Raw genomic sequence first — 26,200 nt, 5'->3', positions numbered from 1 at the left:
CCATCTTTTACACTCAAATTCCTTTTCACTTGTAGTATCACCAGTCATGCTTTGCCCAAACTCAGTCTTGCATTCTTCCTACTATCCATCTCTTCTCTTCTTTTCCATGTGCTGATAAACAGAACTGGAAGCAATCATGAAACTGTAATGACTGGGTCCACTACAAGTTAATTCTACATTATCTCAATTGGGCCCAAAATGAAACTAGGTAATTCTTTTGTACCTTCCCAATCAATTTATTATCTCTATCATTATAACAGCTATTTTAAATCTTTTCATCTCTCCTCAATCTTCCTAAGGCAGTCTGTGTTTTGGCTAAAGATTCTATTCATATTTCATTGAAGAAGTTGAGGTTCTTCAAATATGAGTTCCTTCTTTTTATGTAATATTCCACAATACATTCAAATTGGAGAAAAAGGAATTAAAAAGAAAAATAGCAAAGGAAATGGATAATGAATGAAAGAGATCAAGGGTGAAAAGATAAAAGCTAGTGGTAACAGGTTACAATTTTAAAAAGATTTAAATTAAAGTAACTGAAAGAACATTAAAAGCAGCAGAAAGGGGGAAAATATGACTTGAAAAAAACCAATATTAGAGAACAATGAAGAAAAACATTTACCTAATACATCATTTCAAATGCTAATCGATGAAACAATCGAATAAAATAATAAAGTTACAGCCTGGAATCCAAAAAGCAGGGCTTGCAATTACGCCATTTGAGAAGCCAAAATAAACTTTCAAAAAAAAAAAAAAAGGAACTACAGACAATCAACCAATATCTTAATAAATTTATATACCCCAAATATTTGCCTTAGCATCCAAATTCAGAAAGGAAATATTCCAAAAATTCCTAGACCTAAATCTAGGATTACTTTTCATCTTATTGCTATCCAGACTATCAGTGTATTTCATTTTATAATCAGGATAAGCATCTATCTCAAAATACACCCTAATCAGAGCCCAACAAGCCATTGCACAAACAATTAGAAGACAGATATCAACAGAAGAATTACTAGAGACTGCTATATCATTCTCTCAGTTTTGGACAAGCTTAAGAGAAAGATAAAAAACAATTGTGGAACAGAACAAATTCCTGGAAAAACTAGAAGTAAATGACTTATAGGATCTTCTAAATGGAACAGCAACAGAATATACATATTTCTCAGGACATACATATGCCACTATATAGAACTTTAAAAAAATACTGAATATGTATTAATAACAATAGATATTTTAAACAAATATAAAAAGGCAGAAATTATCCTTTAAATACCATAATGTAAAAAAGGATGCCAATCAAAAGATACAGATTCAATTGTAGATCTAACAATGAAATCCTAAATAATGAGTGGTTCAAAGAACAAAGAACTTAAGTGGTGTAGAGATAGGCTAGAGTCAGGAAGACCTAAATTTAAATCCAACCTCAGAAACTTCCTGGCTAGGCAACTTTCTGTGGAATTAAAGCTAAAACAACACTGGGATACTATCCCACACCTATCATATATGATTTATATCATTTGATTTATATGACAGAAAAGTAAAATGATAAATGTTGGAGGGAATGTGGAAAAAATGAGACAACTAATACATTATGTAAACTAATTCAAACATTCTGAAGCCAATCTGGATCTATTTCAGTAGGTATTCAGACCACGTAAAGTGTTCAAACAATATCACTACTCAAACTATTTCCCAAAGAGATTTTTTAAAAAAGGAAAAGAACTTACATGTACAAAAATATTTAAAGCAGCTCTTCTTGTGGTGGAAATTGAAAAGACGTCCATTAACTGGGGAATGGCTAAATAAGTTGCGATAACTGATTGACAAAATACTATTGTGCTATAAGAAATTATGAATGGGATGCTCTCAGACAAACCTGGAAAGCCTTACATGAACTGATACAAAGTGAAAAGAGCAGAACCAGAAGAACACTGCATCCATTAAGTGCAATCCTGTAAAATGAACAGCTGTGAATAACTTAGCTATTCTCAGCAATACAATGATCTAAAGGATTTGATAATGAAGTTTGAAGCATACCTTTCTATATTTTTTTGTAGGTTTTTCTGTTTGTTTTTTGGTCCGTTTTCTTTCACAACATGACTAATAACAAAATATGTATGGCATGACTGCATATGTATAACCAATATCAACTTATGGAGAAGGGAGAAGAGTGAGGAAGAGAATTTGGAACTTAAAATTTTTAAAAAGCAAATGCTTAAAGTTGTTTGTATATGTAAGTGGGAAAAACGAAACACTAAATTTAACAAAAAATTTAAAAAAGAAAAAAATTAATTATCAACTAATTATTTTATTTTTAGATGTTAATTTCTGTCATTATTTAATCAATGGTTAATCCGGGGGTGGTGGTGAAAAATGCTTAACTTGTAGCAGGAAACCACAAAAATCTTAATAAATAACATGAGAATCAGAATAACCAAAAGAAATTCTAGAGTAATATTTCTAATGAATATTGCTACAAAAATTTTAAATAAAATAATAAAAAGGAGACTTAAGCAATATGTCACAAAAAGTATACATTATTACCTACATTTATATCAGGAAGGGAGGAATGGTTCTATATTAGCAAAATTATAAACATAATCGACCATATCAATAAAAAGAACAATCAAAATCATGATTCTGTCATGATTTCGAAAAGATTCAATGCTTATTGCTATTAAAAAAAAACACTAGAAAGAAATAGAAAATAAATGGAATTGACCTTAATTTGATAAGCAGTATATATTTAAAATCAAGAGTGAAACATTAATTATAATGGAGAGACAATGCCTATTATAGAATCTATTCTAATAAGATAACAGCAAAGTAAGTATTATTCAAGATAATGCCAGAAATATTTGTTAAAGGAATAAGACAAAAAAAAAAAAAAAAAAAAACTGAGGAAAGAAACAGGCAAAGAGGAAAAAAATATGATTGCTTTTTGTAAATGATATGATGGTTTACTTACAGAACTCTAGAGAAAACAAAAAAGTCACTGAAATGATTAAATTCAGAAAAGTTGCACACATAAAATAACCCCCCCAAATAACTAACATTTCTGTAAATTACTAATAAATCCAGAAAGAAGATATAAAAAGAAAAATTCTATTTAAAATAACTACAGATAATATGAAATACCTAAAGTTTGCTTGCTGAGTCACAAATAAGAAACTGGAGCAAAATTATAAAATACTCTTATACAAATAAAGACATATATTAATAACTAGAGAAATATTAATTGTTCATGGGTAAATTAAGCCAATATGATAAATTAATTTATCCAACATTATGCCATTCAAAATGTATTTTTAGAATTATCGAAGAGAACTAGAAAAAACAATAAATTTAATCAAAAGAAATAAATGGGTTCCTGTGTTAGACATAAAGGTTGATATCAAAAAAGAATCCAGGTCAAAATATCAAGGGCATTAAAAAAAATTGGGAAAAAACACCAGATCTCAAACTCTACCACAATATTTAAAATGCAAATGAATCTAGTTCCCTAGTAATCAGTAAACACAAATTCCTTAGGTATTAGGGTAAGATTTCGGTGTTGACATAATCTGCTAGGATAACTACATCAATCTTGCAGAAATTAGATTTAGAGCAACACCTCAAATCATAAAAGCTCCAAATAAAAACATGAACTAGATATTAAAGATCACATCATAACAAAAAAATTGGAGGGATATTTAGAAGCATGTACAGGGGAAGATTTCTGGACCAAACAAAGGAGAAAGTAAGTAACTGAAAATAAAAAAGACAATGATTATTAAAATCAGGGAGCTATTTGCACAGAGATGCTAATGAAACTCAAGGGAACATGAGATGACTGAGAGAAGAAGAACCATCAGAGATCAAAAGCATTATATTGATGCTAATACTGGAAAGGAGAATGAAGAAACTACAGATTGGTAGGAAGAGAACCAAAAGGAAACAATATTACAAAAACTCAGAGAGGAAAATAAACATCCAGGAGGAGACAGTGGCCAATCATGTCAAAAGCGGCAGAGAGGTCAAGAAGAATAAAGATTAAGAAAAGGTCATTTGATTGGCAATTAAGAATCATGGATAATTGCTACTTATGCATTATGTGGATTTCTTTTTAAATTAAATTTATCATTATAGAAGAGATTTAGGAGGAAGAGGAGCAGCAATAGGACATTAACAGTATTGTTTTGTTTTGTTTTTTTAACATCAGTACAAAAGGGAAATATATACAAGCATTTATTACACATTTAGCATTGCCAGGCACTATGCTAAGAGGTTTACAAATAATTCTTTATTTGATTCTCACAACCTACATAGTAGGTTACATAAAATAAACATATGTGTATGAAACAAGTTCAAAGAATATATTAAATAGTTCTCAAAACAACTATAAACAGTGAACATATGAAGGTAGGTTATTATTATTATTTCCATTTTATAGGTGTGGGAACTGAAATAGAGAATAAATGAGTTAGACTTATATAGGAACTAAGTGTCTGGGGCTGAGTTTGAATTCAAATTTTCGCAATTCCAGGTTCATCACTTTATCTACTGAGTCCTCTAGATGACTCTAACAGAGAATCAAATGGACAGAACCATGTAACTAATCTGTACAGCAATTACCATGTTATAGAGAAAAATAATTAAGAACTCTGATCAATAACATTACCAGCTACAATTCCAGAGGACTAGTGATAAAGCATGCTACCCATCTCTTGCCAGAGAGGTGATACAAGACAAAAAATGAGATATCCATTTTCAGACTAATGTGGGCAAATGTGTGAATCTATTGTATTTGCCTATGTAGGCTTATTTTTCAAAGATTAAGTGATTTGTGTGATTATTTTTTAATTTGGAGAAGGATTTAGACAGAATAAAAGGGAAAGTGATAGCAAAGCCAAAAAAAAAAAAGAAAGAAAGAAAGAAAGAAAAAGAGGATCATTGAAACACATAAAAAAGAAATTGGATTTTAAAAAAGCAAGCTTTGAGGGAGACAAAGACAAGCAGGAAAACTATAAAAATAATGTGTTGAATTTGTTATTGGCATTTTTTTTTTAAAAAAAACAGCCTACTGGTAATGGAGATTCAATATTTAATTTATAACAGTCTCTTCCTATTCTTCATATAGAAAAATTGTTATTTGTTGCCTGGCAAGTACTAAAAATAACAAAAGTTTTTATAGAAAAATACATTTTTCTATATTCCTTTGGTTTGTAGATTGAAAGATTTTTGTTTGGTGGCTATTAAACTCACAGCAATAAATAAATAAATAAATAAAGCCTTAATAAAACATTTATTTAAAAATTAAAAGAAAAAATCCCTGCTCTACAGAGAATAACTATTCTACTTCATAGAGTTGTTTTGATTACATAAGGGAAATATTTACATTTAAATCTTAAAAGAAGAAGTTCAGCATTCCTTAAATTATTTTCAAACCTCTTTACTATTCTCTCCTTAAAATAAATTCCTAAAATCTCCCCAATATTACTTAGCAGCAAAACTATTTTGTGATCATTTAACTTTAAAAAGCCATAACTAAAAATGATTAAGACATCCACAATTAGAATCTTTTCATTATAGCAATGGTTCTTTAAAAAGTCCAGGGAGCCAAAAGGAAGTAGTGTGAAGGGCCAATTCCCTTTACTTTCACCAGTAGACAACTATTGGTGTCCTATTCTCCCTAAATCCACATGATCTCACAAAACTGTTCTGCAATTTCAGAGATCTCTTGGTTTTAGAATTTGAGTCTCCTCCAAAGTCAGCCCCCACTACCCTGTTAAATCCCAAACATGTTAATATTGCTTCATACTTACAGGCTGAGGTTGTTCTGCAATACAGCAATTGAAACACAACCAGAACTCACTCATGCTTACGATCCAAAGTGCAAATAAAGTATCAGTGAAGTTTTCAAATCACAGCTCCAGATACTCCACAAAGAACTATTCTCAGCCCAATAAATGTACAATTTGTCCTGACAAGATGATTGGCTTTTTTTCTTTCCTAGAACTCAGGCTTCTCATGCAGGCAATTGTATAAAGAAAGTTAAGATGTGTTTTCTGTTTTAGCTTCTTTTTCCAAAGACTCTTATTTCTGGACCACCAGGAAAATATAAAAGAATTGTCTTGTTCACGAGGGATACAACTGTTATCCTAAAAAAGAAAAAAAAAAAGAAAAAGAAAAAAAAAAAAGAAAAAAAAAAGAAAAGAAGAGAAAAAAGTTAAGTGAAACAAGTTCAAAGAATATATTAAATAGTTCTCAAAACAACTATAAGCAGTGAACATATGAAAAAATGTGCCAAATCACTAATATTAAGATGAATGAAAATAAAAACAAGTCAGAGATTTCACTTCATACCCAGCAAATTGGTCACTTTTGTTGCTGAATCAGCTCATTGCAATACCACTGACGATTCTGATTACATAGTCAATTAGATGGGAGGCAGGGGGAAGGAGGACTTCTCCTAACTACATGAATGAATGTCCATGTTTCTAGTTCTCCTGCTACGTGGGAGTGATTTCATATGAGTGAAAACATCTACCATCTATGTATGCACTAAAACCCCATTAAATTTAAAATAATGGGATGGGAAAAAGGAGAGAGTCAGTGGCAAAGTAGAGGCAGCAACTTAAGTGAAATCTTTCTAGAAAACTTTAAAATAACACATTAAATAGAATTCTAGAGCATCTCATCAAACAAAGGTCAAGGTGAAACATTTTTCCAGTATTAGCGCACTTAAGAAGATGGTAGGAGAGTTACAACACCAGGGTTGGAACTGCCCTGGAGTACATGTGATCACAACATTGGGCATTGGAGAATTGGAGGCATCTGCAATAGAGGCAGAAACAGAAGCTCTCAGCCCAGAGGCAGCAAGGTGATTGGCAAATGGGCCACAGATTACAAGGAATCCGAGACTAACAATATCACCTGAACATAAAGCAGTTCTGAGTTGCAGCTTCAGAGTAGAGAAGAGGGCTTGTGGTTTTTCAGAAGGGAACAGAGTTCCTAGTTACAATTCCTGGACAAAGAAAAGCATTAGTGCTTCTGGCTGCAGGGAAACAGGCCTTTCCTGGGTAAATACCAGAAAAATAGTCACCAGACCAGGAGAGTAGTAAAAACACCTCTTCTGGTTATTACCTTGGAGGCACTGAAAATTTGCAGATCTCTAGACCTACCTCTGAAAACAGCAGTATAAAAAGGCCTGACTCCCACTCCAAAGTGAACTGAGCCCAATTTTAACATAAAATTCAAAGTCAAGAAACAGACTGGAAAAATGAGCATATAACAAACAAACAAGAACCTAACTATAAAAACTACTTTAGTGACAGGGAAGATCAAAACATAAACTCAGAAGAGAAGATAAAAACAGTTATAATCAAAGTCTTAGAGAAAATTATAAATTGGATAGAAGTATTAAATTTCTTGTTCATTATTTATTAAATTTGGAAGTATTAAACAGATAAGAGTGATGGAGGAAAAACTGGGAAAAGAAATGAGAGGGATTCAAGAAAATTGTTAAGAGAGAATTAATGGATTGGTAAAAAAGCACCAAAAAATACAAAGAAAAATAACACTTTAAAAAATAGAATTTGCAAATGGTAAAAGAGGCACTGAATAAAAGAACCCCATTAAAAAGCAGAATTTGCCAAATGAGAAAAATGGTACAAAACTTCACTGAAAAATTCCTTTAAAATTATAATTGAGCAAATGGAAGCTAATGATAGATACTCTGAAACATCAAAAAAATAATAAAACAAAGTCTTAAGAAAGAAAAAAAGAGAAAATGTGAATATCTCATTAGAAAAACAATTGGTCTGGAAAATAGATCAAAGAGGGATAATTTAAGAATTTATTGACTAATTTTAAAAAAAGATCTAGATATCATATTTCAAGAAATTATAAAGAATAACTGTTCCAATAACTTAGATCAAAAGGGTAAAACAGAAACTGAAAGAATCTATAAAGCATTTCCTAAAAGATCTCAAAATAAAATTTCCCCAGAATATTATAGCCAAATTTAGAGGCTCCCAGGCAAAACAAGAAACAAGAAGTCAGAAAGAAACCATTCAAATATCATTAGGCCATAGATCATAGAATCACACAATATTACTTAGTATGATTTAGTGTAACTTATGTCTTCTCATCCTTAATCAAAGTCACTCAAAGGCTTATTTTTCTGTTGTTTGTTGGTTTGGTAATGTTTCTATAAACTAAATAACTTCAAAAGGAAAGGTTTTGGGGTTTTTTTTTAAATAAGTACTATTTTTAACAGGGGAAAAATGGCTTCTTAAGAAAGTGAACAATGTAATGTCCTGGGGATACTGCATTATTCAATAACAAAATCTAGATTGCTGGCTACAGACTCAGTTATTTTGAAGAAATTCAATTAGAACATTAAATTCCATAGCTCTTCTTTTCCACTGTGAAGGTTGCAGTGACTTTTGTTATTGTGGTTCAGTCATTGTGACCTCATTTGAGATTTTCTTGGAAAAGTTAATGGAAGGGTTTGTCATTTCCTTCTTCAGCTCATTTTACAGATGAGGAAACTGAGGCAAATAGGGTTACACATTTAATAAATATCTAAATCCACATTTGATTTCAGGTCTTCCTGTCTCCAGGCTGGTGCTCTATCCATGGAGCCATCTAGCTATCTATTACAATGAATAAGTAATCAATAACACATTATATTTGCATTTCTGGGTTAAAATAAATAAAGGAAAATGGTCAGTTGCTTATTTTAAAAGATAGAAGGAAGGGGTACATGGGTCAAGTGTCTTACTTTCTCTTCAATTACTTTTCAGGTTTATAGTAAAGCTTTTAAATAAAATTTAGATAAAGATCTATATACGCTGAATTTGCCTATCATGGAAATTCATTTAAAAAAAAAAAAAAACTTCCCCCATTTTCTTGGACTTTTAATTGCTAAGTTTGCTAATAAATTGATCATGATCAACCAAACTCTGTTGCCTCAGTTTACCTGTATTGTATATTTCAATTGTAATCATAAGAGAAATGGAGCTAACAAAGTAAGAGAGCTCTAGGAGAGTTTTTCCTTTCTCTTTACCTTCCTTAAATATTTTCAGAATAGTTATCAAAAAAGTTAACTCCATATGAAAATCTAGATGGAATACTAGGACTCTTCCTTGATGAAGTTCTTTTTAATATAGTTGAACAAAGTCATTATAAAACACACATGTTGGAATGTGGAAATGTGGAAAATAAAAGTTCTATTTGTTCATTTTGTTCTACTAGTTGTAGTTTTTTTTTTTTTAAATGCTAATGGCATGTAGACATCACCAATACCACTGAATGGATATACTGATGTGAGAGAATATTCTATTCCTCAACCAACTAAATTAGTTTTGCTCTGAATTTTTATACTGACAGTCATATCACTCATTGAATGACTTGACTATCCTTTCTTTTCATTATGAACTCAACACAGTTAACAATTATAAAAAAACAAAATTATACAAAATTATATAAAAACAGGAAGATTAAGAACTCTAGTCACGGCAGGTGACAGGCCTCAAATAGTCTAGGTCTGGAACACCAGTGGCGGGGGGGGGAGAGAGGGGGTGCCAGTTCAGAGTGCCATGTAGGAAGCTTTTCCTAGTACTTTCTCTGATTGTTCCCCATGCCTGGAACGTGTTCATTCTTCATGTCCTCCTACTGGTTTTCCTGACTTTTATCATTCCCAACTAAAATCACATTTGCTATAGGAAGACTTTTCTAACCTTCTTGTATCTCCCCTTTCAAAGCTTGTTTGTTCATTTTTGTTTGTTGCCTTCCTCATTAGACTGCACACTCATTGAGGGCAGGAACTGTCTACAGGAGAAAAAAGAAAAAGTATTTTTTTTTAGATCTCTAATCTTCAAGGGTCACAGAGAAAGTTAAAAAAGAAAGGCAGAGGGGTTGAGAGGTGGTTTTGTTCCTGTTTTAAGGATCTTAGGGAAAGAGGGCTGGTAATGGGAAAGTTTGGAGGGAAGGAAGAGGATAGAGAGGGAACTGATTTTTGTCATACAATAATAATAACAAGAGGTTTTTATCATTATTGATCACAAAATAGATAAATTTAATTATATCAAATGAAAAGTTTTTTATACAAACAAAATTAATGCAGACAAGGTTAGAAGGGAAGCATTAAACTGGGAAAACATTTTTATAGTCAAAGCTTCTGATAAAGGCCTCATTTCCAAAATATAGAGAGAATTGACTCTAATTTATAAGAAATCAAGCCATTCTCCAATTGATAAATGGTCAAAGGATATGAACAGACAATTCTCAGCTGAAGAAATTGAAACTATTTCTAGCCATATGAAAAGATGCTCCAAGTCATTATTAATTGTAGAAATGCAAATTAAGACAACTCTGAGATACCACTACATACCTGTCAGATTGGCTAGAATGACAAGGAAAGATAATGCTGAATGTTGGAAGGGATGTGGGAAAACAGGGACACTGATACGATGTTGGTGGAATTGTGAATACATCCAGCCATTCTGGAGAGCGATTTCGAACTATGCTCAAAAAGTTATCAAACTGTACATACCCTTTGATCCAGCAGTGTTACTATTGGGCTTATATCCCAAAGAGATCATAAAAAAGGGAAAGGGATCTGTATGTGCACGAATGTTTGTGGCAGCCCTGTTTGTAGTGGCCAGAAACTGGAAAATGAATGGATGCCCATCAGTTGGAGAATGGCTGAATAAATTGTGGTATATGAATATTATGGAATATTATTATTCGGTAAGAAATGACCAGCAGGATGAATATAGAGGGGCTTGGAAAGACTTCCATGAACTGATGCTGAATGAAATGAGCAGGGCCAGGAGATCATTATTTACTTCAACAACAATACTATAAGATGATCAATTCTGATGGACGTGATCCTCTTCAACAATGAGATGAACCAAATCAGTTCCAATAGAGCAGTAATGAATTGAACCAGCTACACCCAGGGAAAGAACTCTGGGAGATGACTATGAACCATTACATAGAATTCCCAATCCCTCTATTTTTGTCCACCTGCATTTTTGATTTCCTTCACAGGCTAATAGAACATTATTTTAAAGTCCGATTCTTTTTTGTACAGCAAAATAACTGTTTGGACATGTATACTTATAGTGTATTTAATTTATACTTTAACATATTTAACATGTATAGGTCAACCTGCCATCTGGGGGAGGGGGTGAAGGGAAGGAGGGGAAAAATTGGAACAAAAGGTTTGGCAATTGTCAATACTGTAAAATTACCCATACATATATCTTGTAAGTAAAAAGCTATAATTTAAAAAAAGAGGCTTTTTTATTCATAAATATAGAAGCATTGACCATATAAACAAACATACACACAGAGAAAGAAAGAGCGTGGTATTAAACACTTTAAATCCACAAGAAGTGGAAACAGTAAGACAGAACAGGGGAAAAAAAGATAAAGGAATTCTAAGCTATAAGCAAAACCATTTCCATTGTCAGAATTGCAAGAATAAGAGTAAAATAAAGATTTGTTTAAAAATCTGGGATCAGAGGTGGAACAAAAGGTAAATAAGAGAGGCAATGGAACAGAAACAAATAGCTTCATTTATATATCACAAGTATTAGGAGATTCCTGTTACAACTACTTTTCCTCTACGAATGGGACTATGGTAATAAAGAGAGAGAGAATAAGCACAAGAAACTAATGGAGAGAAATATAAAGTTAATAATCATGATAAATGGGATGAAGTCACAATGGGGATCTACTATTTTCAGATTTCAAAGGTAGACACCAGTCATCAGAATGAGACTCATTCTGATTTGGATTTTTAGGAGCAGAGAAATTGCTTCTTATATGAAATTTAGAGAGAGACAATACTGTTATGAGCCAGAACTTGAAACAAGGTGTTAAGTCAATAGAATTGATACAAACAATGATTATGTTCACACCTTTGAGAATTCACACATTAGCTCACACATTAGTTCACAAGTTTGGGAGATTCACAAGTGTTCACCAGTCCAGCAGATTCACAAAGTTACACCTCCCATAATCCCACTCTCGGAGGAGGAGTCAACCTTTGAGTTCACACCTCTAAAAGAACATAAAAAGAGTTTTAGTCAGTCAGTTCAGAAGACTGCCAGGAGTCGGAGTTGAGCTAGAGGTAGAAGCTGGCAGAGGCAAAAGACTAGCAACAAGAGCTCTCAGAACCAAAGAAAGCTAACTGGGCTATTTTCGAAGAGACAATAAAAGACTGTACTTTAATCCCTGGCTACGTTTGAGGTGATTATTACTTGAAACTGAAACTAAGGCTGCCTCCAAAAAACCTCCCCGAGAAACCTGCTCCCAGAGAACCATCATATATTATACAAAAGAAGAGAACACTACACAATACCCCTATGGATCCAAATATTTTTGGATTTCAAAATCAATGTGATATAGAGAGCAATTTGATATGAATATGAATGAAAAACTGCCCATGACTTTGCAGAAAAACATCCTTTTAGCAGCCAGAAGGGGGAGGTTCAGCATTTCTGACTGCTACCTATATGATTTTGTCACTGGCTTACTGTTAAGAGTCCTTAACTAAAATATATCATGATCTCAAAACAGTAAGAAGTTAATGTGCCATAAGACCTTGGATTATCTATATGAAAAGAAACCCAGTAGTTAAAGAAAAATAAATAAAAAGGGAGATGTTTCTAAGCAATATTAGGAAAAAAAACCCCAAGCCCAAAGTGCACACTGCATAATCAGGCAGTCTCGAGGGAGGGGAAAGATCCTGCAGATATCTTTAAGAAACTCATACTTCCCACTGTAAAGAAGGACGAAAGTCCAGCAGCAGCCAAAGGAATAGGAAAGGGAAAGAAAATAAGTATTTATATAACATCTGCCATGTGCCATTCACTGTGCCAAAGATCTTCACAAATATTAATCTCATCTAATCCTTACATTAAGGAAAAGAAAATCCAATAATTTGCCCAGAGTCCCACAGCTATTAAGTGTTTAAGGTCTTCTTGACTCCAGGCCCAGGGCTCTTGTATCCACTGTGCCATCAGCTATTTGTAAATTCTCTGATCAGCGTCCTGAGAGAGTATGGAAGGAGACATCACAGTGATAGGAACTAACCAAAAATGAAAACTGAAGAAGATAAGCTGAATGACTGAAACAATCCCATCTATCTGCTCCAGCACTAAGAGTTCATGGCCCTTGGAAAGCAAAACCTGGAAAACCACAAAATAATATCTGAACAACTGGCATATGAGAGAAGGGGAAGAGAGAGAAGGAAGAAAGAAAAAGTAAGTGATTGCAGGGAGAAGCTTCATTGTTCTGATCACCCTGAAAGAAAAAGTGTATGAAACACTCCTAGGAAACTGGCAGCAATAAAAAAGAAAAATAGACCATAAGCATGAAGAATAGATCTGGGATCAAAAAGATCTCACTTTGTGGAATGACAAACACCTAGCAACAGACAAACTGGGAGATGTGTGTATATATTTATGAGTGTGTACGTATATTGATATTGTGAGGAGTTATGTTTAAGTGATATAGGAATTAAGAATGGAGACAGGAACCAAGGGGTGTAATCTTGTTCTTTTGATTTTGTTATTCTTCTTAATGCTAGAACTTTTTTTAAACATTGTGATGAGTACTGAAAAAAAGAACAACTTTCTCACAGATCTCACAGAACTGATGTAACTTGAAATGAGAATCTGTTCTGCTTTGGGTGAAAAACAAAAACTAGGAGTTATCAATAATGATTTGACAAAACTATAGTAAATATAGACATAATAAAAACCAGGAAATGTGAGGTTCCTAAACTTTGTCCTGAGATAGCACAGATCATCTTGAATGTGTTTTGCTCTGAATCTCCAAGATTAAATTAGAGTTAAATTTAGGAGGTGTTATTTAGTTGGTCAGTAATCCAAGAGACTCAGTGCTGAAAAAAGGAGCCAATCATCTCACTCCAAATCACAGGAACTATAATTGAAGAGATGAATAAATCTAAGAAAACAGGGATGAATATTTTTTAAATCATCTACCCAGAGAACACCCCAAAGAAGGGATAAGTAACTATAACAAATGCAAGCTGAGATTCCAAGGGAAAAAAAAATTTTCATAAAGACTGTGAATAAAACCAGAAAAAAATAAAGCAAGAAATAAATATTAACCATAAGTTCTGTAGGAAAAAATTGGAAGGAGAATATGTGGCTTAGCTGAGAAAGTAGAAAACCTCACCCAAATGTGAGAAATGATTCATGTAGATCTTTATTCCATTCCAACCAAAATCCAAAAGAGATAATATTAGCAACTATTAATGATATACTCATTTAGTAACTATAAGAATTTAGTCAGTCATCTAACAATAGAATAAGAATAAACATGTACTAATATATATTTTACATAAATCATATAGGGAAAATTAAGAAAAACAGAAGTAGGACTTCAGAGTACACCTCAAACATTAATTCAATGTTCACCACTTGTTTACCAGTTTTCATGTAACAACAAGAATGCTGACAAAGATATCTTCCTCATGTTTTGCTCAAATTTTGTCCAAACTCAGAATGGAAAGGGATGCCTTGTTGTGATATACAAAGTCCTCCAAATTATTTTTGTAACTCTGGACCACATATGACCATCCAATGACCACTTAGAAAGGGGAGATGATCCCTGCATTCCCCATCTTGTGACCCCCATGCTGATGCATCATTTCTGGCTCTTCTGGAGAGCAGAAGTCACAGTCTATCAAGCAATAATGTTTTTGTAATTTACCATGCCTCTTTTGTATGTCTGAGTATCAAACCCTATAAAAATAAGATCCGAAAGAAAGAAAGCATCTCAGATTATAAGGAAGAACTGAGGTCCATTTCATTGGGAGGGGAGGGATCACTGGCTTGGATTCTACATCAGTGGTTTTTCTTGAAGATTGAATAATCAGAGTATACCTCAAAGTTAATTCAATGTTCACCACCAGAAATCACATATAACTTTTTAAAAGTCTCGAAATCATAAATGAAAATTGTCCATGAAGAACCAAAAGTCAAAGTGAACATAAAAATAATCCACTAATTTTTAAAAGTACCCTAAGAAAAGTCATTTGAGAGTGACAGCCAAAACTTGAAAAAAAAAAAAACCCCACAAGTATTCAGAAAGAATCTTAAATATCAAAAAACTATAGTCATGATCATATAAAAGCTAGAAGCTGTGTTAAATATATGAAAACTTATAATACAATATTCCCAAAATATAAAAGAAAGTATTGATGCCTGGTGTACTTTCATGTTTATATATTTTTCTATAGAATCCTGATTATGAAACATAGCAAGTTCCATCTCTTTCTTCCTCATTTCTATATTAGTACATAACTCTTACCCCTCCCTTCTCTTCTTTAAAAACCTCAGAACTCTGGGCCACAAAATTCTCATCTGCAACAAAAGTTAATGAGATGGAACTCTGATCATGATCAAGTACGACAGGTAGTCCATAATGGATTGAGACAAGATCTTTCTCATAGTCAAAGACTCAAATGCTAGGTTAGGAGGCTACATAGACCTTAGAGGGGTTTCTGGGAGGTCACCCAGCTATGAGGATGTTCCTCGACAAGGACTTAAAACAAAAAAAAAAAATTTTTAAGTTGCAGCTGAAATAACTACAATATACCTGCAAGCTGAAATTAAGCTATAGATTTTTAAAAATGGATGTTTCATAGAAAAGAGAACTTTCAAAACATTTCTGAATAAAAGCTTTGAAATATAAATCAAAGAGTCAAAAGAAACCAAGAAGTTTATATTTATTTGAGCAATTGGAAGGAATTATGATGGTGTACTGCTAACATTTTAATTGGAGAATAAAAATGAGTATTCCTTCAGAACTTTATGTCTTTAAAGTATATTGAAGGAAATAAATAAGAAAAACAAAAGTCTTCTGGAGTGGGTTTTTTTTAGTGTGTGAAGATAATTATTATATACTCACTCCATCTAATCAGATTTACTCAATTCATTGTTATTTTGTGGGTATCAGTCATTGTATTGGTGAAGTAAGAAGAATAAGATAGTTTAAATTAGTCATATTAATTAATGCTGTTAGGATAAGAATTATGATTGATTAATCCATCATATAATGATATTTACATTTATTGCATTTGATTTATCACATAGTCATACTGAATCTCTTATAAAGAATTGTCAATGTACTACCCACTCCTTCCTCTGCACTCCAAGTATATAGTTCTTGAAATAAGGTTCTTTTGCCTTTCCACTCCTGTGAATCAACACTGCTCACTTCCTAGTGACCTTTGCCTCAAAGCCACAACTTCCTTGGTCCCTAAGAAATAGCTAGCTAAACACATGTGTTTGAGGGGCTGTGGAAAACCCCTGCTGAGACAGCCTGCCATAGACAGTTAGTAATTAATAAACTGTAGCTGATGACCTATGAAATGGATATGATTGAAAGAAATTGCATAAGGCCAATTATGGGAGCTCCTGTGCTTCTGAAAAGTAGCAAATTATAGGAGTTTCTATGCTTCTGAAGGAACCTCCAAAGGATTGGGAGACTCCCTTTAAGATCTATAAAGCCCCGTAGCCTCTGAGCATCAGGATCCTTGGCCATGAGGGATATCTTGTCTCAATTGATTATGGACCAACACTTCTCTTTGATCATGCTCAAGAATTCCAGCTCAGTAACTTTGTTGCAAATTGGAATTTTGTGGCCCATAATTCTGAGGTTTTAAAGAGGGGAAGAGAAGGGAAGGTAATAATTATATACTAATATAGAAATGAGGAAGGAGATGGAACTTGCTATGTTCTATAATCAAATTAATAATCAATAGAAAAATATACAAATATGAAGGTGCACCAGGCATCAGATGAAACTCAATTATATCTGAAGAGAACAAAAGGGAATAAATAAAAAAAATTTAAATAAGAACTGGAGTTTTTCTGAGAGGGAAGATTTATTTAAGAGGGATATTTTGAGAAGAATGAATATAAAAAATAATCAAACCTCAGCTCCAGTATTTATGGATAGGGTGGGGTCGGGAAATAAAAAGAGAGGGGGAAAAAAGGAACTAGAATCTAAGGAGTTGGCTTAGATAGTCTGTTAGGCAATTAAAGAATGGCTGTACTTATTGTGGATTAAGAATGTAAAGGAATGTTATTTCAAAAAAAATTTAGGTAATATGAACTAATATAGAACAAAGTAAGTAGACTCAGGAGAACAATCAATACAAAGATAGCAATTTATATAGAAACAACTTTGAAATACTTATTCTGATCAATGTATGGTCAATCATGTCATAAAGTCAGCAATAGAGGGAAAAAGGGGGAAAGACCGAAATGATCAAAGATTTCAGGAAGAAGAAAACAAGAAACATGAATATCAGCAAATAAATCAATAGGGAAAATATAAAAGCAGAAAGAAATATGACCTCCAGATCTAGTAGAAGAGTTCAGACATCTTAAATAAATACTACAAAATAAAAGAAAATGATCCAGCACTTGATGAAACAGAGGACTCTGTGGAACAGAAGCACAACATGCTGATCTTGAGTGGTTGAAAAGAAAAATGGGTATTATGTGAGTAGTATTTATGGCTTACATAGAAAAAAAATGATGAGCAGAGTAGAAAAACTGGGATCTTCAATAGCAAACCTCACCAAAGTGGGGGAATAGAGAAAAAAGATTAGAAATGCAAACATACTGAAGTAAAAGACAATGCAGAAGAAGAGTAATATTATATGCTCACTTTACAAGCTAAAAATATTGATTTTTAAGTCAGGAAGTACAGAGACAAACTAAGAATCATAGGTCTCCTGGAAGAACAAGCCAGGAAAAAAACAATACCATAGAAATCATAGAAGAGAACTGTCCAAAACAGAAAATGAAATTCCAATTGAAAAAAATTCATATGTGAGGGAGTTTAAAAAAAAAAAAAAAAAGATTGTAAACTCCAAGACACGTAGTGGTTAAATTTAATAATCCAATTCAGAAACAATTGGTTGTGGAAGCACTTGAGATAAAGATTTTAAAACACCCTCCCAAAAAGAAATTCAAATAACACAAGACTATTCTGCACCTACTAGAAAATGTAGAAGGAATGTGTTACAAAGAGCACTGGAGCTCAGTATGCAGCCCTAGGTGACCTACTTTGCAAAATTGAGCTTGACCATAAAAAGAAAAAAGATGGACAATAATAATAAAGAAATGTTTAAAACATCCTTAGAAAAACTTCTAGACAAAGAGACAACAGAAATGTAGGAGAGGTGTATGAATGCAGTAGTCAAAAACAGTAATGGAAAGACAGCAGAGCCTTCTTTTCAAATGCACATAAATAAAGACGATAGCAATTTTTTTATTATTAACAAATGGGATAGTGGTATGAAAAGAGGAATAAAAGAGGACTGTGTGATGTGTCTAAGCCAAATCAAAGGAGAAGGTGACTCCTGTGGTATCTCAGAAAGGGTCTACAAGGAAATAAGAAGAGGACTGTGGTGAGGGAGGAGAAAAGAGAAGACTTAGGAAGGGGATTTGTAGGGAAGATGTTCAATTGATGGGAATGCTTTTATGGGTGAAGAAAGATGTTCCATAAAGCATTCTTGTGCTGGATGTAGCCTAAGAGATTTGGTTCTTGAAAAAACTTCTTCCTATGTTTGGGGGAATAATAGGTGGGAGGGTACATTTAAGAATCACAAAATTAACTCTCACAGGTAAATAGGAGGACATAGACCCAGGGAAAGGATTTTGAAGGAAATGGGGAAAGATAAATAAAGGGGTAGTAGAAAACAGTGGTGCTGGGTAATTAGGGAAATAATGGGGGATGGAGTATGATGGGGAGGGGAGAAACCTGAAGTTTCGTGGCCTGGCCTCTCATCACTGGTATAAATTTGACGTTAAATAAAAAAGAGAAATTTGAAAAATTCTTAGAAGGAGGAAAACAGACTAAAAAAATTCTCTGCTTCTCATACACCCAGGAAAGAAATATACAAATGAAACACCCAAGAGAGACAACAAAATAACAACAAAAGATCATTAAGAGATTTTTTTCCAAATATTTTAAAATAAGAGAATAAGCATCTTTATGTGCCAGATACTGTGTTATTTACAATACAAAATGCTTTACAATTATTACCCTGTTTGATCCACATCACAACTCTGGGAGGTGGATGCCATTATTGTGTCCATTTTATAATGGAGGAAACTTAGGTTAAGTGACGTGTCAGATGTTGGGTTTATACTCTGATATCGATGTCAGGCCCAGGAATCCATGCATGGGGCCAAACACCAGCTGCTTGAAAGAGTACAAGCAGGCTTTATAGATCATGAACTAAATCTCTCAATATCCCCTTGCAGGGGAAAAATACTTTTTTGGAAGTCAGAACTATATAATGGGAAGAAGTAAAAAAGTGAAGAGGAAAGGAAGAAGATAGAGGGAAAAATATAACATGACCTAATTAAGTCAAAGGCTAACTAACAATGGAGGGGAAATAATTCCTAAAATCTCTCAGGAAGAAGTTTCTCCTAGGCGAGAACAGTCAGGGAAGAAAAGGAAAGGGTAGAAGAGAGGGAAAGGGAGAGAGATTTTGTTTCTGCAGCCGGAGGAGATACTACTGATAAATGTTGCTACAGGAGATGAGTGACATTCTGTAAAAGAATATAGAGACCTTATAATGGGTACTATTTATTTGCAAGGATTTGGTGCTTCAAGAATGGGCACCCAGAAGGTAAGAAGAGTGGGAGGGAAGAGATCCAAGGAAGAAATTTTAAGAAAAATAGGGTGTGAGGAGGAGGAAGGACTAAAGAGGACAAACTGCAGAATTAAGGATACAGGAAAATTTATACCATGGGGCAATGTCCTCTCACTCACAGGAGTTTCTAAGAGTAATACACAACAAAGAAAAAAACAGGGAGGGGAAATTGGGGACAAGATCTACAAGACAATAACAATGTGTTTAGAAGAAAGAACACCAAAAAGATATCTCAAAAAATTGGTTTTAGTTGATTCACATAAGAACGATATCAAACTTTTAAAGAACAGTCAGTACCCATGCTACACAAATTATTCAAAAATTTGAGAAAGTATCCTACTGGAATTCTTTTATGAAACAAATGAAGTCTTATTATCTAAACCAAGAAAATAAAAACCATAGAGGAGATATATAGACCAATATCATCACTATATAATAATTCAAACATTTTAAATAGAATCCTGTCAAACAACCTAAGCAATGTATCCAATGAAATCACAAAATAGGAATTCAAACCAAGGGTGCAAAAATGGTTAGGAAAATACCCAATATTAGAAAAATATCCAAAATCACATAATTCTTTCAAAAATGCAGGAAATAGTCTTTGATGAAGTACAACCTATATTGATGGTAAAAACTTACAAAGTATGAGCACAGAGGGAATTTATTTAATGACAAAAATGTATCTATAACCAAAAGCAAAGTATCATATGCAATGAGAATACAGTACAAACTTTTCCAATAAATATAGAAACATAAAAAGTAACTTCATTCTCCTTATTTTTAAATATATTCCTGGAAATGCTAGTAATATCATCAAAATAACAGAATGAAAATAAAGTCATAAAGATAAGATAAAGTCATAAAAGGGAGATAAAACTATTCCCATGTGCTGATAATATGATGGCATACTAGGAAAATCATACAGAATTAGCAATGATATTATTAAAATGATTAATAGCTTTAGCAAAGATTCAAGCTTCAGTAAACCCTCAAAAATCAATTGCATTTCTATATGACAATCAAATTTAATAAGTAATAATAGAAAGAGAAATCCCATACAAAAAGAATTGCAAAATGCAACAATCAACCAAAGGAAAGAAAAAAAATTGCAAAAGTTCAATTGCAAAGTGAAATAGGAAGCTAGAAGAATATTCAGTACTCACAACTGACCCATGTTAAAATAATGAAAATTTAAGATATTACCAAAATTAATTTATTTTTAATGTTCCAATCAAATTAATAAGGACATACTTTATACAATTTTTAAAAATCCATAATAAAATTCATTTGGAAAAAAACAACTTAGACAATCAAAAGAAATGATAGGAATGAAGGAAAAATAGTATTTCCAGATGTCAAACAATATTGTGGACAGCAGTTATCAAAAAGCATCTGGTTTGGGTTTTTAAAAAGAAAAAGAGAAAAGTATATCAACAAAAAAGACTAAACAAAAGAGAATGGGAAATACTGCAACTCAATAAATCAGTATTCTATAAATTGAAAAACATAAGATATTCATTTTAATAAAAATTATTGAGAATACTAGATAGCAGTCTGGCAGAAATAAAGCTTAAACCAACACCTTACACCATATTCCATAATACATTCTATATGTGACTTTACTATTAAAAATCCCACTATTAAAAAAATTTAGAATAAAAAACAGATCACATGATTCTCACAGCTCTGAATAGGAAATGGATTCTTAAACAAGGAATAAAGACAAGATTATAAAATTATAAAAGATGAAATAAATAGATAACATGGATTACATAAAAAAAAAATCTTCCACAAAGACAAAACTACATATCTAGGATGAGAAGGAAAGCAATAAGATGAGAAAAAAATCTTTATATCAGGGTATCTAGGTGGTGCAGTGGATAGAGCACCAGTCCTAAAGTCAGGAGGCTCTGAGTTCAAATCTGATCTCAGACACTTAACACTTCCTAGCAGTGTTGGGCTAGGTCCAAGCAGACCTTGAGCAAGTCAGATAACTCCTAATGCCTCAGCCAAAAATAAAAAAATCTTTATATCAAATTTCTCTGACAACAGATATATATGTATATCTGTTGATTGTTTTATGTGTGCATATGTATACAAAACATTACACACCAAGACTGAAAACTATTCTCCGATTAAGTGGCTAAAGGATATAGAAAAACACTCTCAAAAGAACTGAAGAGTATTAACAATCACAGGAAAGAATGCTCCAAATCACTAATAATAAGCAAACCAAAAATCACAACTCTGAGGTTTTACCACATACTCTGCACATCAGCAAAGATACAATAGTAAATGCTAAAGAAGCTGTCGAAAAAGAAACATTTTTTGGAATTGTGAAATCAGTTCTGGAAAGGAATTTGGAATTACTTAAAGTGTCTAAAATGTCTGTAACTTCTGATCCAGAAAATCTATTTATAGGTTTAGATCCCAAAGACCATTAATAAGAAAAAAGTCCTTATATATACCAAAATATTTGTAGCACTTTTGTGTGACAGCAATCACTCAATCAATATATATTTATGAAGCCAGTAGTTGAAGCAGTAGAGGGAGAGCACACTAGACATAGGGGATGTTTAGAGAAAATGTTCAGAGGCTGAGAATGTCTTATTCGTGGAACAGCCAAGAGGCCAGTGTCATTGGATCAAAGAGTAAGTATTAGGAATTAAGATGTAAGAAGACTGGAAAGAAGACTGGGACTAAATTATAAAAGGCTCTGAATGCCAAACTCAGCATTTTGGAGTTGCTTTACTTTAAGTCAATAAGAAATAATACGTTACATGACCATACCGGGGTTTTAGGAAAATCATTAAAGAGGCGAAGTGGAAAATGAATTAGAATGGGGAAAGATTTGAAGCAGGAAGACCCATTAAGAGGATACATCCATAGTCAAACCATAAGGTGATAAGGTTTTGCACTAGGAGTGAGAGCTGAGTCAGAAAAGAGAAGATGTTTCAAAGATGAAACTGGCAGGCCTTGGCAACAATTTAGATGTGGGGAGAAGAGCTAATAAGGAATACAGAATGTTTTTGAAACAAAGTAGTTGTCCATTGATTGGGGAATAGATAAATAAATTTTGGTACATGAATAAAATGGAATTTTAATGTCATGTAAAAAAAAAAATGATGAAAGACTTACAAGAACTCTTGTAGAGTGAAGTAAACAGAGCCAAGAAAACATATATTACTATATATAGAAGTACTCATGATTTACGTGGGTTTATTTTACATCCTGCAATTCTGCTAAAATTAACTATTTCAAGCAGTTTTTTAGTTAATTCTCTAAATATACCTATCATATCATCTGCAAAAAATGAGTTTTGTTTCCTTACTGCCTATTCTAATGCTTTCAATTTCTTTTTCCTTATTGCTAAAACTAACATTTCTACTGCACTAATGAAAAATAGTGATGATAATAGGCATTTTTGTCTCACCTTGATCTCACTGGGAAGTTTTCTAGCTTATCCTCATTACATGTAATATTTGCTGATGGTTTTAGATAGCTACTGCATATCCTTTTAAGGAAAATTCCATTTATTCCTATGATTTCAATAATTTTAAAAAGGAATGGTTGCTATATTTTGTCAAAATCCGTTTCCCCAATGAGATAATCATGATTTGTTATTTTTGGTTTTGTTGTGGTCAGTTATGTTAATATTTTTTTAATACTGAATGAGCTCTGCCTTCCTGATATGAATCCCACGTGGCCATGATGTATAATTCTGGTAGTAAATTTCTGTAATCTCTTCACTAATATTTTATTTAAAATTGGTACATCGATATTCATTAGAGAGAATGGTTTGTAATTTTCTTTTTCTGTTTTAGCTCTTCCTCGTTTAGCTATCAATATCATATTTGTGTCATAAAAAGAATTTGGTAGGGCTCCTTCTTCACCTATTTTTTCAAATGGTTTATATAGTATTGGAATTAATTGTTCTTTTAAGTATTTGGTAGAATTCACTTGTAAATTCATCTTAGGAATTTCATTGATGGCTTAATTTTTTTTTTTCTAAGAAGAAGGTACTTAAATATTTTATTTCCTCTTTTGTTAATTTAGGTAATTTATGTTATTATAAAAATTCATTCATTTCACTTAAATTATCAAATTAATTGGCATACAGTTGGGCAGAATAACTCCAAATTATTACTTTAATTTCCTCTTCACTGATGGTGAATTATCCCTTTTCATTTTTGATGGTGGTCTTTGGGTTTTCTTTTTTTGTTTGCTTTTAATCAAAGGTTCTTTTGTTATTGATTTTTCATAAAACCAGTTCTTAATTTTATTTGTTAGTCTAAGAGTTTTCTTAACTTTCAATTTTATTAAATTTTCCTTTATTTTTCAGAATACCTAACTTGGCATTTAATTGGGAATTTGTAAATTGTTATTTTTCTACTTTTATTTATTTATTTATTTATATAAGCTTTTAAAGATATAAAATTCCCCTTTAGATCTACTTTGGCTAGGCCCCATAAGTTCTGGTTTATTGTTTCATTGTTGTCACTCTATTTGATGAAATCATTATTTTAAAAAAGTATTTTATTCTTCAAAAAACATGCAAAAATAGTTTTCAACATTCACCTTTACAAAACTTTATGTTTCAAATTTTTCTCCCTCTCCTCACCTAGACAGCAAGTAATACAATACATATATCAAACATGTGCAATTCTTCTAAACAAATTTCATATTCATCATTCTGAGCAAGAAAAATCAGAATAAAAGAGGAACAAAAAATAATGAGAAAAAAAAACATAAGCGAACAAATAACAAAAAAAGATAAAAATGTTTTGCTTTAATCCACATTCAGTCTACCTAGTTCTTTCTTTGGATGCGTATTGTACTTTCCATCACAAGTCTATTGGAAACTTATTGAATTACCTCATTGTTGAAAAAAGCCAAATCCATCACAATTGATCTTGTTACTGTGTAAAATCCCATTCATATATGTCTTTTCTAGGATTTTCAGAAATTTTTGATGAAATTATTGATTATTTCTATGATTTATTGTTTGACTCACTCCTCCTTTAGAATTAGATTGTTTAATTTCCAATTAATTTTTAGTGTACTTTTCCCGGACCCATTATTACACATACTTATTATTGCATCTTTATCTGAAAATGATACATTTAATATTTCTATCTTTCTGCACTTGGTTATGAGATTCTTATGCCCTAATACATGGTTAATTTTTGTGTAATTGCCATGAACTACTTTTCTATCCCCAGTCAATTTTCTCCAGAGGTCTATCATATGTAACTTTTCTGAAATTTTATTCATCTCTTTGAATTTTTTTTATGGTTTATTTTTGTTTATTTTATGGTTAGATTTATCTAGTTCCAAGAGGGGGAAGTTAAAGTCCTCCATTAATATAGTTTTACTTTCTATTTCTTCTTGTAACTCACTTAACTTCTGCTCTAAGAATATAGATAATATACCACTTGGTGTATATATGTTTAGTACTGTTATTACTTCATTGTCTCTGGTACCTTTTAGCAAAATATAGTTTCCTTACATAATTCTTTAAATTAGTTCATTTTCCTTTTTTGATATCAAGATTGCTACTCCTGTTTCTTTTTTTTTTTCTTTTTTAATTCAGCTGAAGTGCAATGTTCTGTCCTAGCCTTTTGTTTGTCTTTTGTTATTGAAGAAGACCATGGCATCACCCACACTCTATATGTATCTGTCTGCTTCAAATGTGTTTCTTGTAAACATTATATTGTAGGATTCTGGTTTTTAATCCACTCTATTTTCCACTTCCATTTTATGGGAGAATTTATACCATTCACATTCACAGTTATGATTATTAACTGTATATTTCCCTATTTTCTCCCATTTATATTTTTCTCTCTCTTTTCACTGTCTCCCTCCTTACCACTATTTTGTTTTTGATCAACACCTCCCTCAATCTACCCTCCCTTTTATCCTTTTCTTTCCCATTTTTCCTCTTCCTAATGCCCTCCTTTATATCAGCCCTTTTTTTCCATTTTCTTTCCCTTTCCCCTCATACTTCCCTATAGGATGAGATAAATTTCTGTACACAATTGAATGTATATATAATTCCCTCTGAGCAAAATCCAATGAGATTAAGGCTCAAACCTTCTTTTCCTCTACTGTAATAGGTATTTGTCATCTTTTCATGTGATATGATTTACCCTATTTTGCCTGACCCTCTCCCCTTCTCTCCTTTTTCCTATCCCTTTATTTTTTTTAAATCATCATATCAAAGTCAACTTTTATCCTCACATCTAGTATATATGTATTTCTTCTTAACTGCTTTAGAGATGCAGTTCTCAAGAGTTATCATTTCCCCATGTATGTATGTAAACAGCTTAATCTAACTGAATAACATGTTTTTTCTTTCTTGTTCATCTTTTCATGCTTCTCTTAAGTCTTATATTTGGAGATCAAATTTTCTGTTCAGTTCTAATCTTTTCAGTGGAAAGTTTGAAAGTACCCTATTTCACTGAATGTCTATTTTTTACTTCAAAGATT

The 26,200-nt window shown here is 32.4% G+C and overlaps 1 protein-coding gene across 3 annotated transcripts in view; it reads right to left on the bottom strand.

Annotated features, from left to right (window-relative positions):
• The window catches only part of CDC42SE2 (CDC42 small effector 2), a 113,808-nt gene that overhangs the window by 31,429 nt on the left and 56,179 nt on the right, over window positions 1-26,200 (bottom strand). For 2 of the 3 annotated variants that reach the window (XM_051995339.1, XM_051995331.1), the window contains one exon: window positions 5,805-6,140. In XM_051995339.1, coding sequence (XP_051851299.1) covers window positions 5,805-5,858 — 54 coding nt within the window. In that variant the 5' untranslated portion in view covers window positions 5,859-6,140. Of the gene's footprint in view, window positions 1-5,804; window positions 6,141-9,725; window positions 9,817-26,200 lie in introns of all 3 variants that reach the window. The other variant, XM_051995349.1, reaches the window with a different exon arrangement.

This window comes from Antechinus flavipes, chromosome 1 (assembly GCF_016432865.1).
Source record: "Antechinus flavipes isolate AdamAnt ecotype Samford, QLD, Australia chromosome 1, AdamAnt_v2, whole genome shotgun sequence".
Taxonomy (NCBI): domain Eukaryota; kingdom Metazoa; phylum Chordata; class Mammalia; order Dasyuromorphia; family Dasyuridae; genus Antechinus; species Antechinus flavipes.
This window is presented reverse-complemented; position numbering and strand designations above follow the sequence as displayed.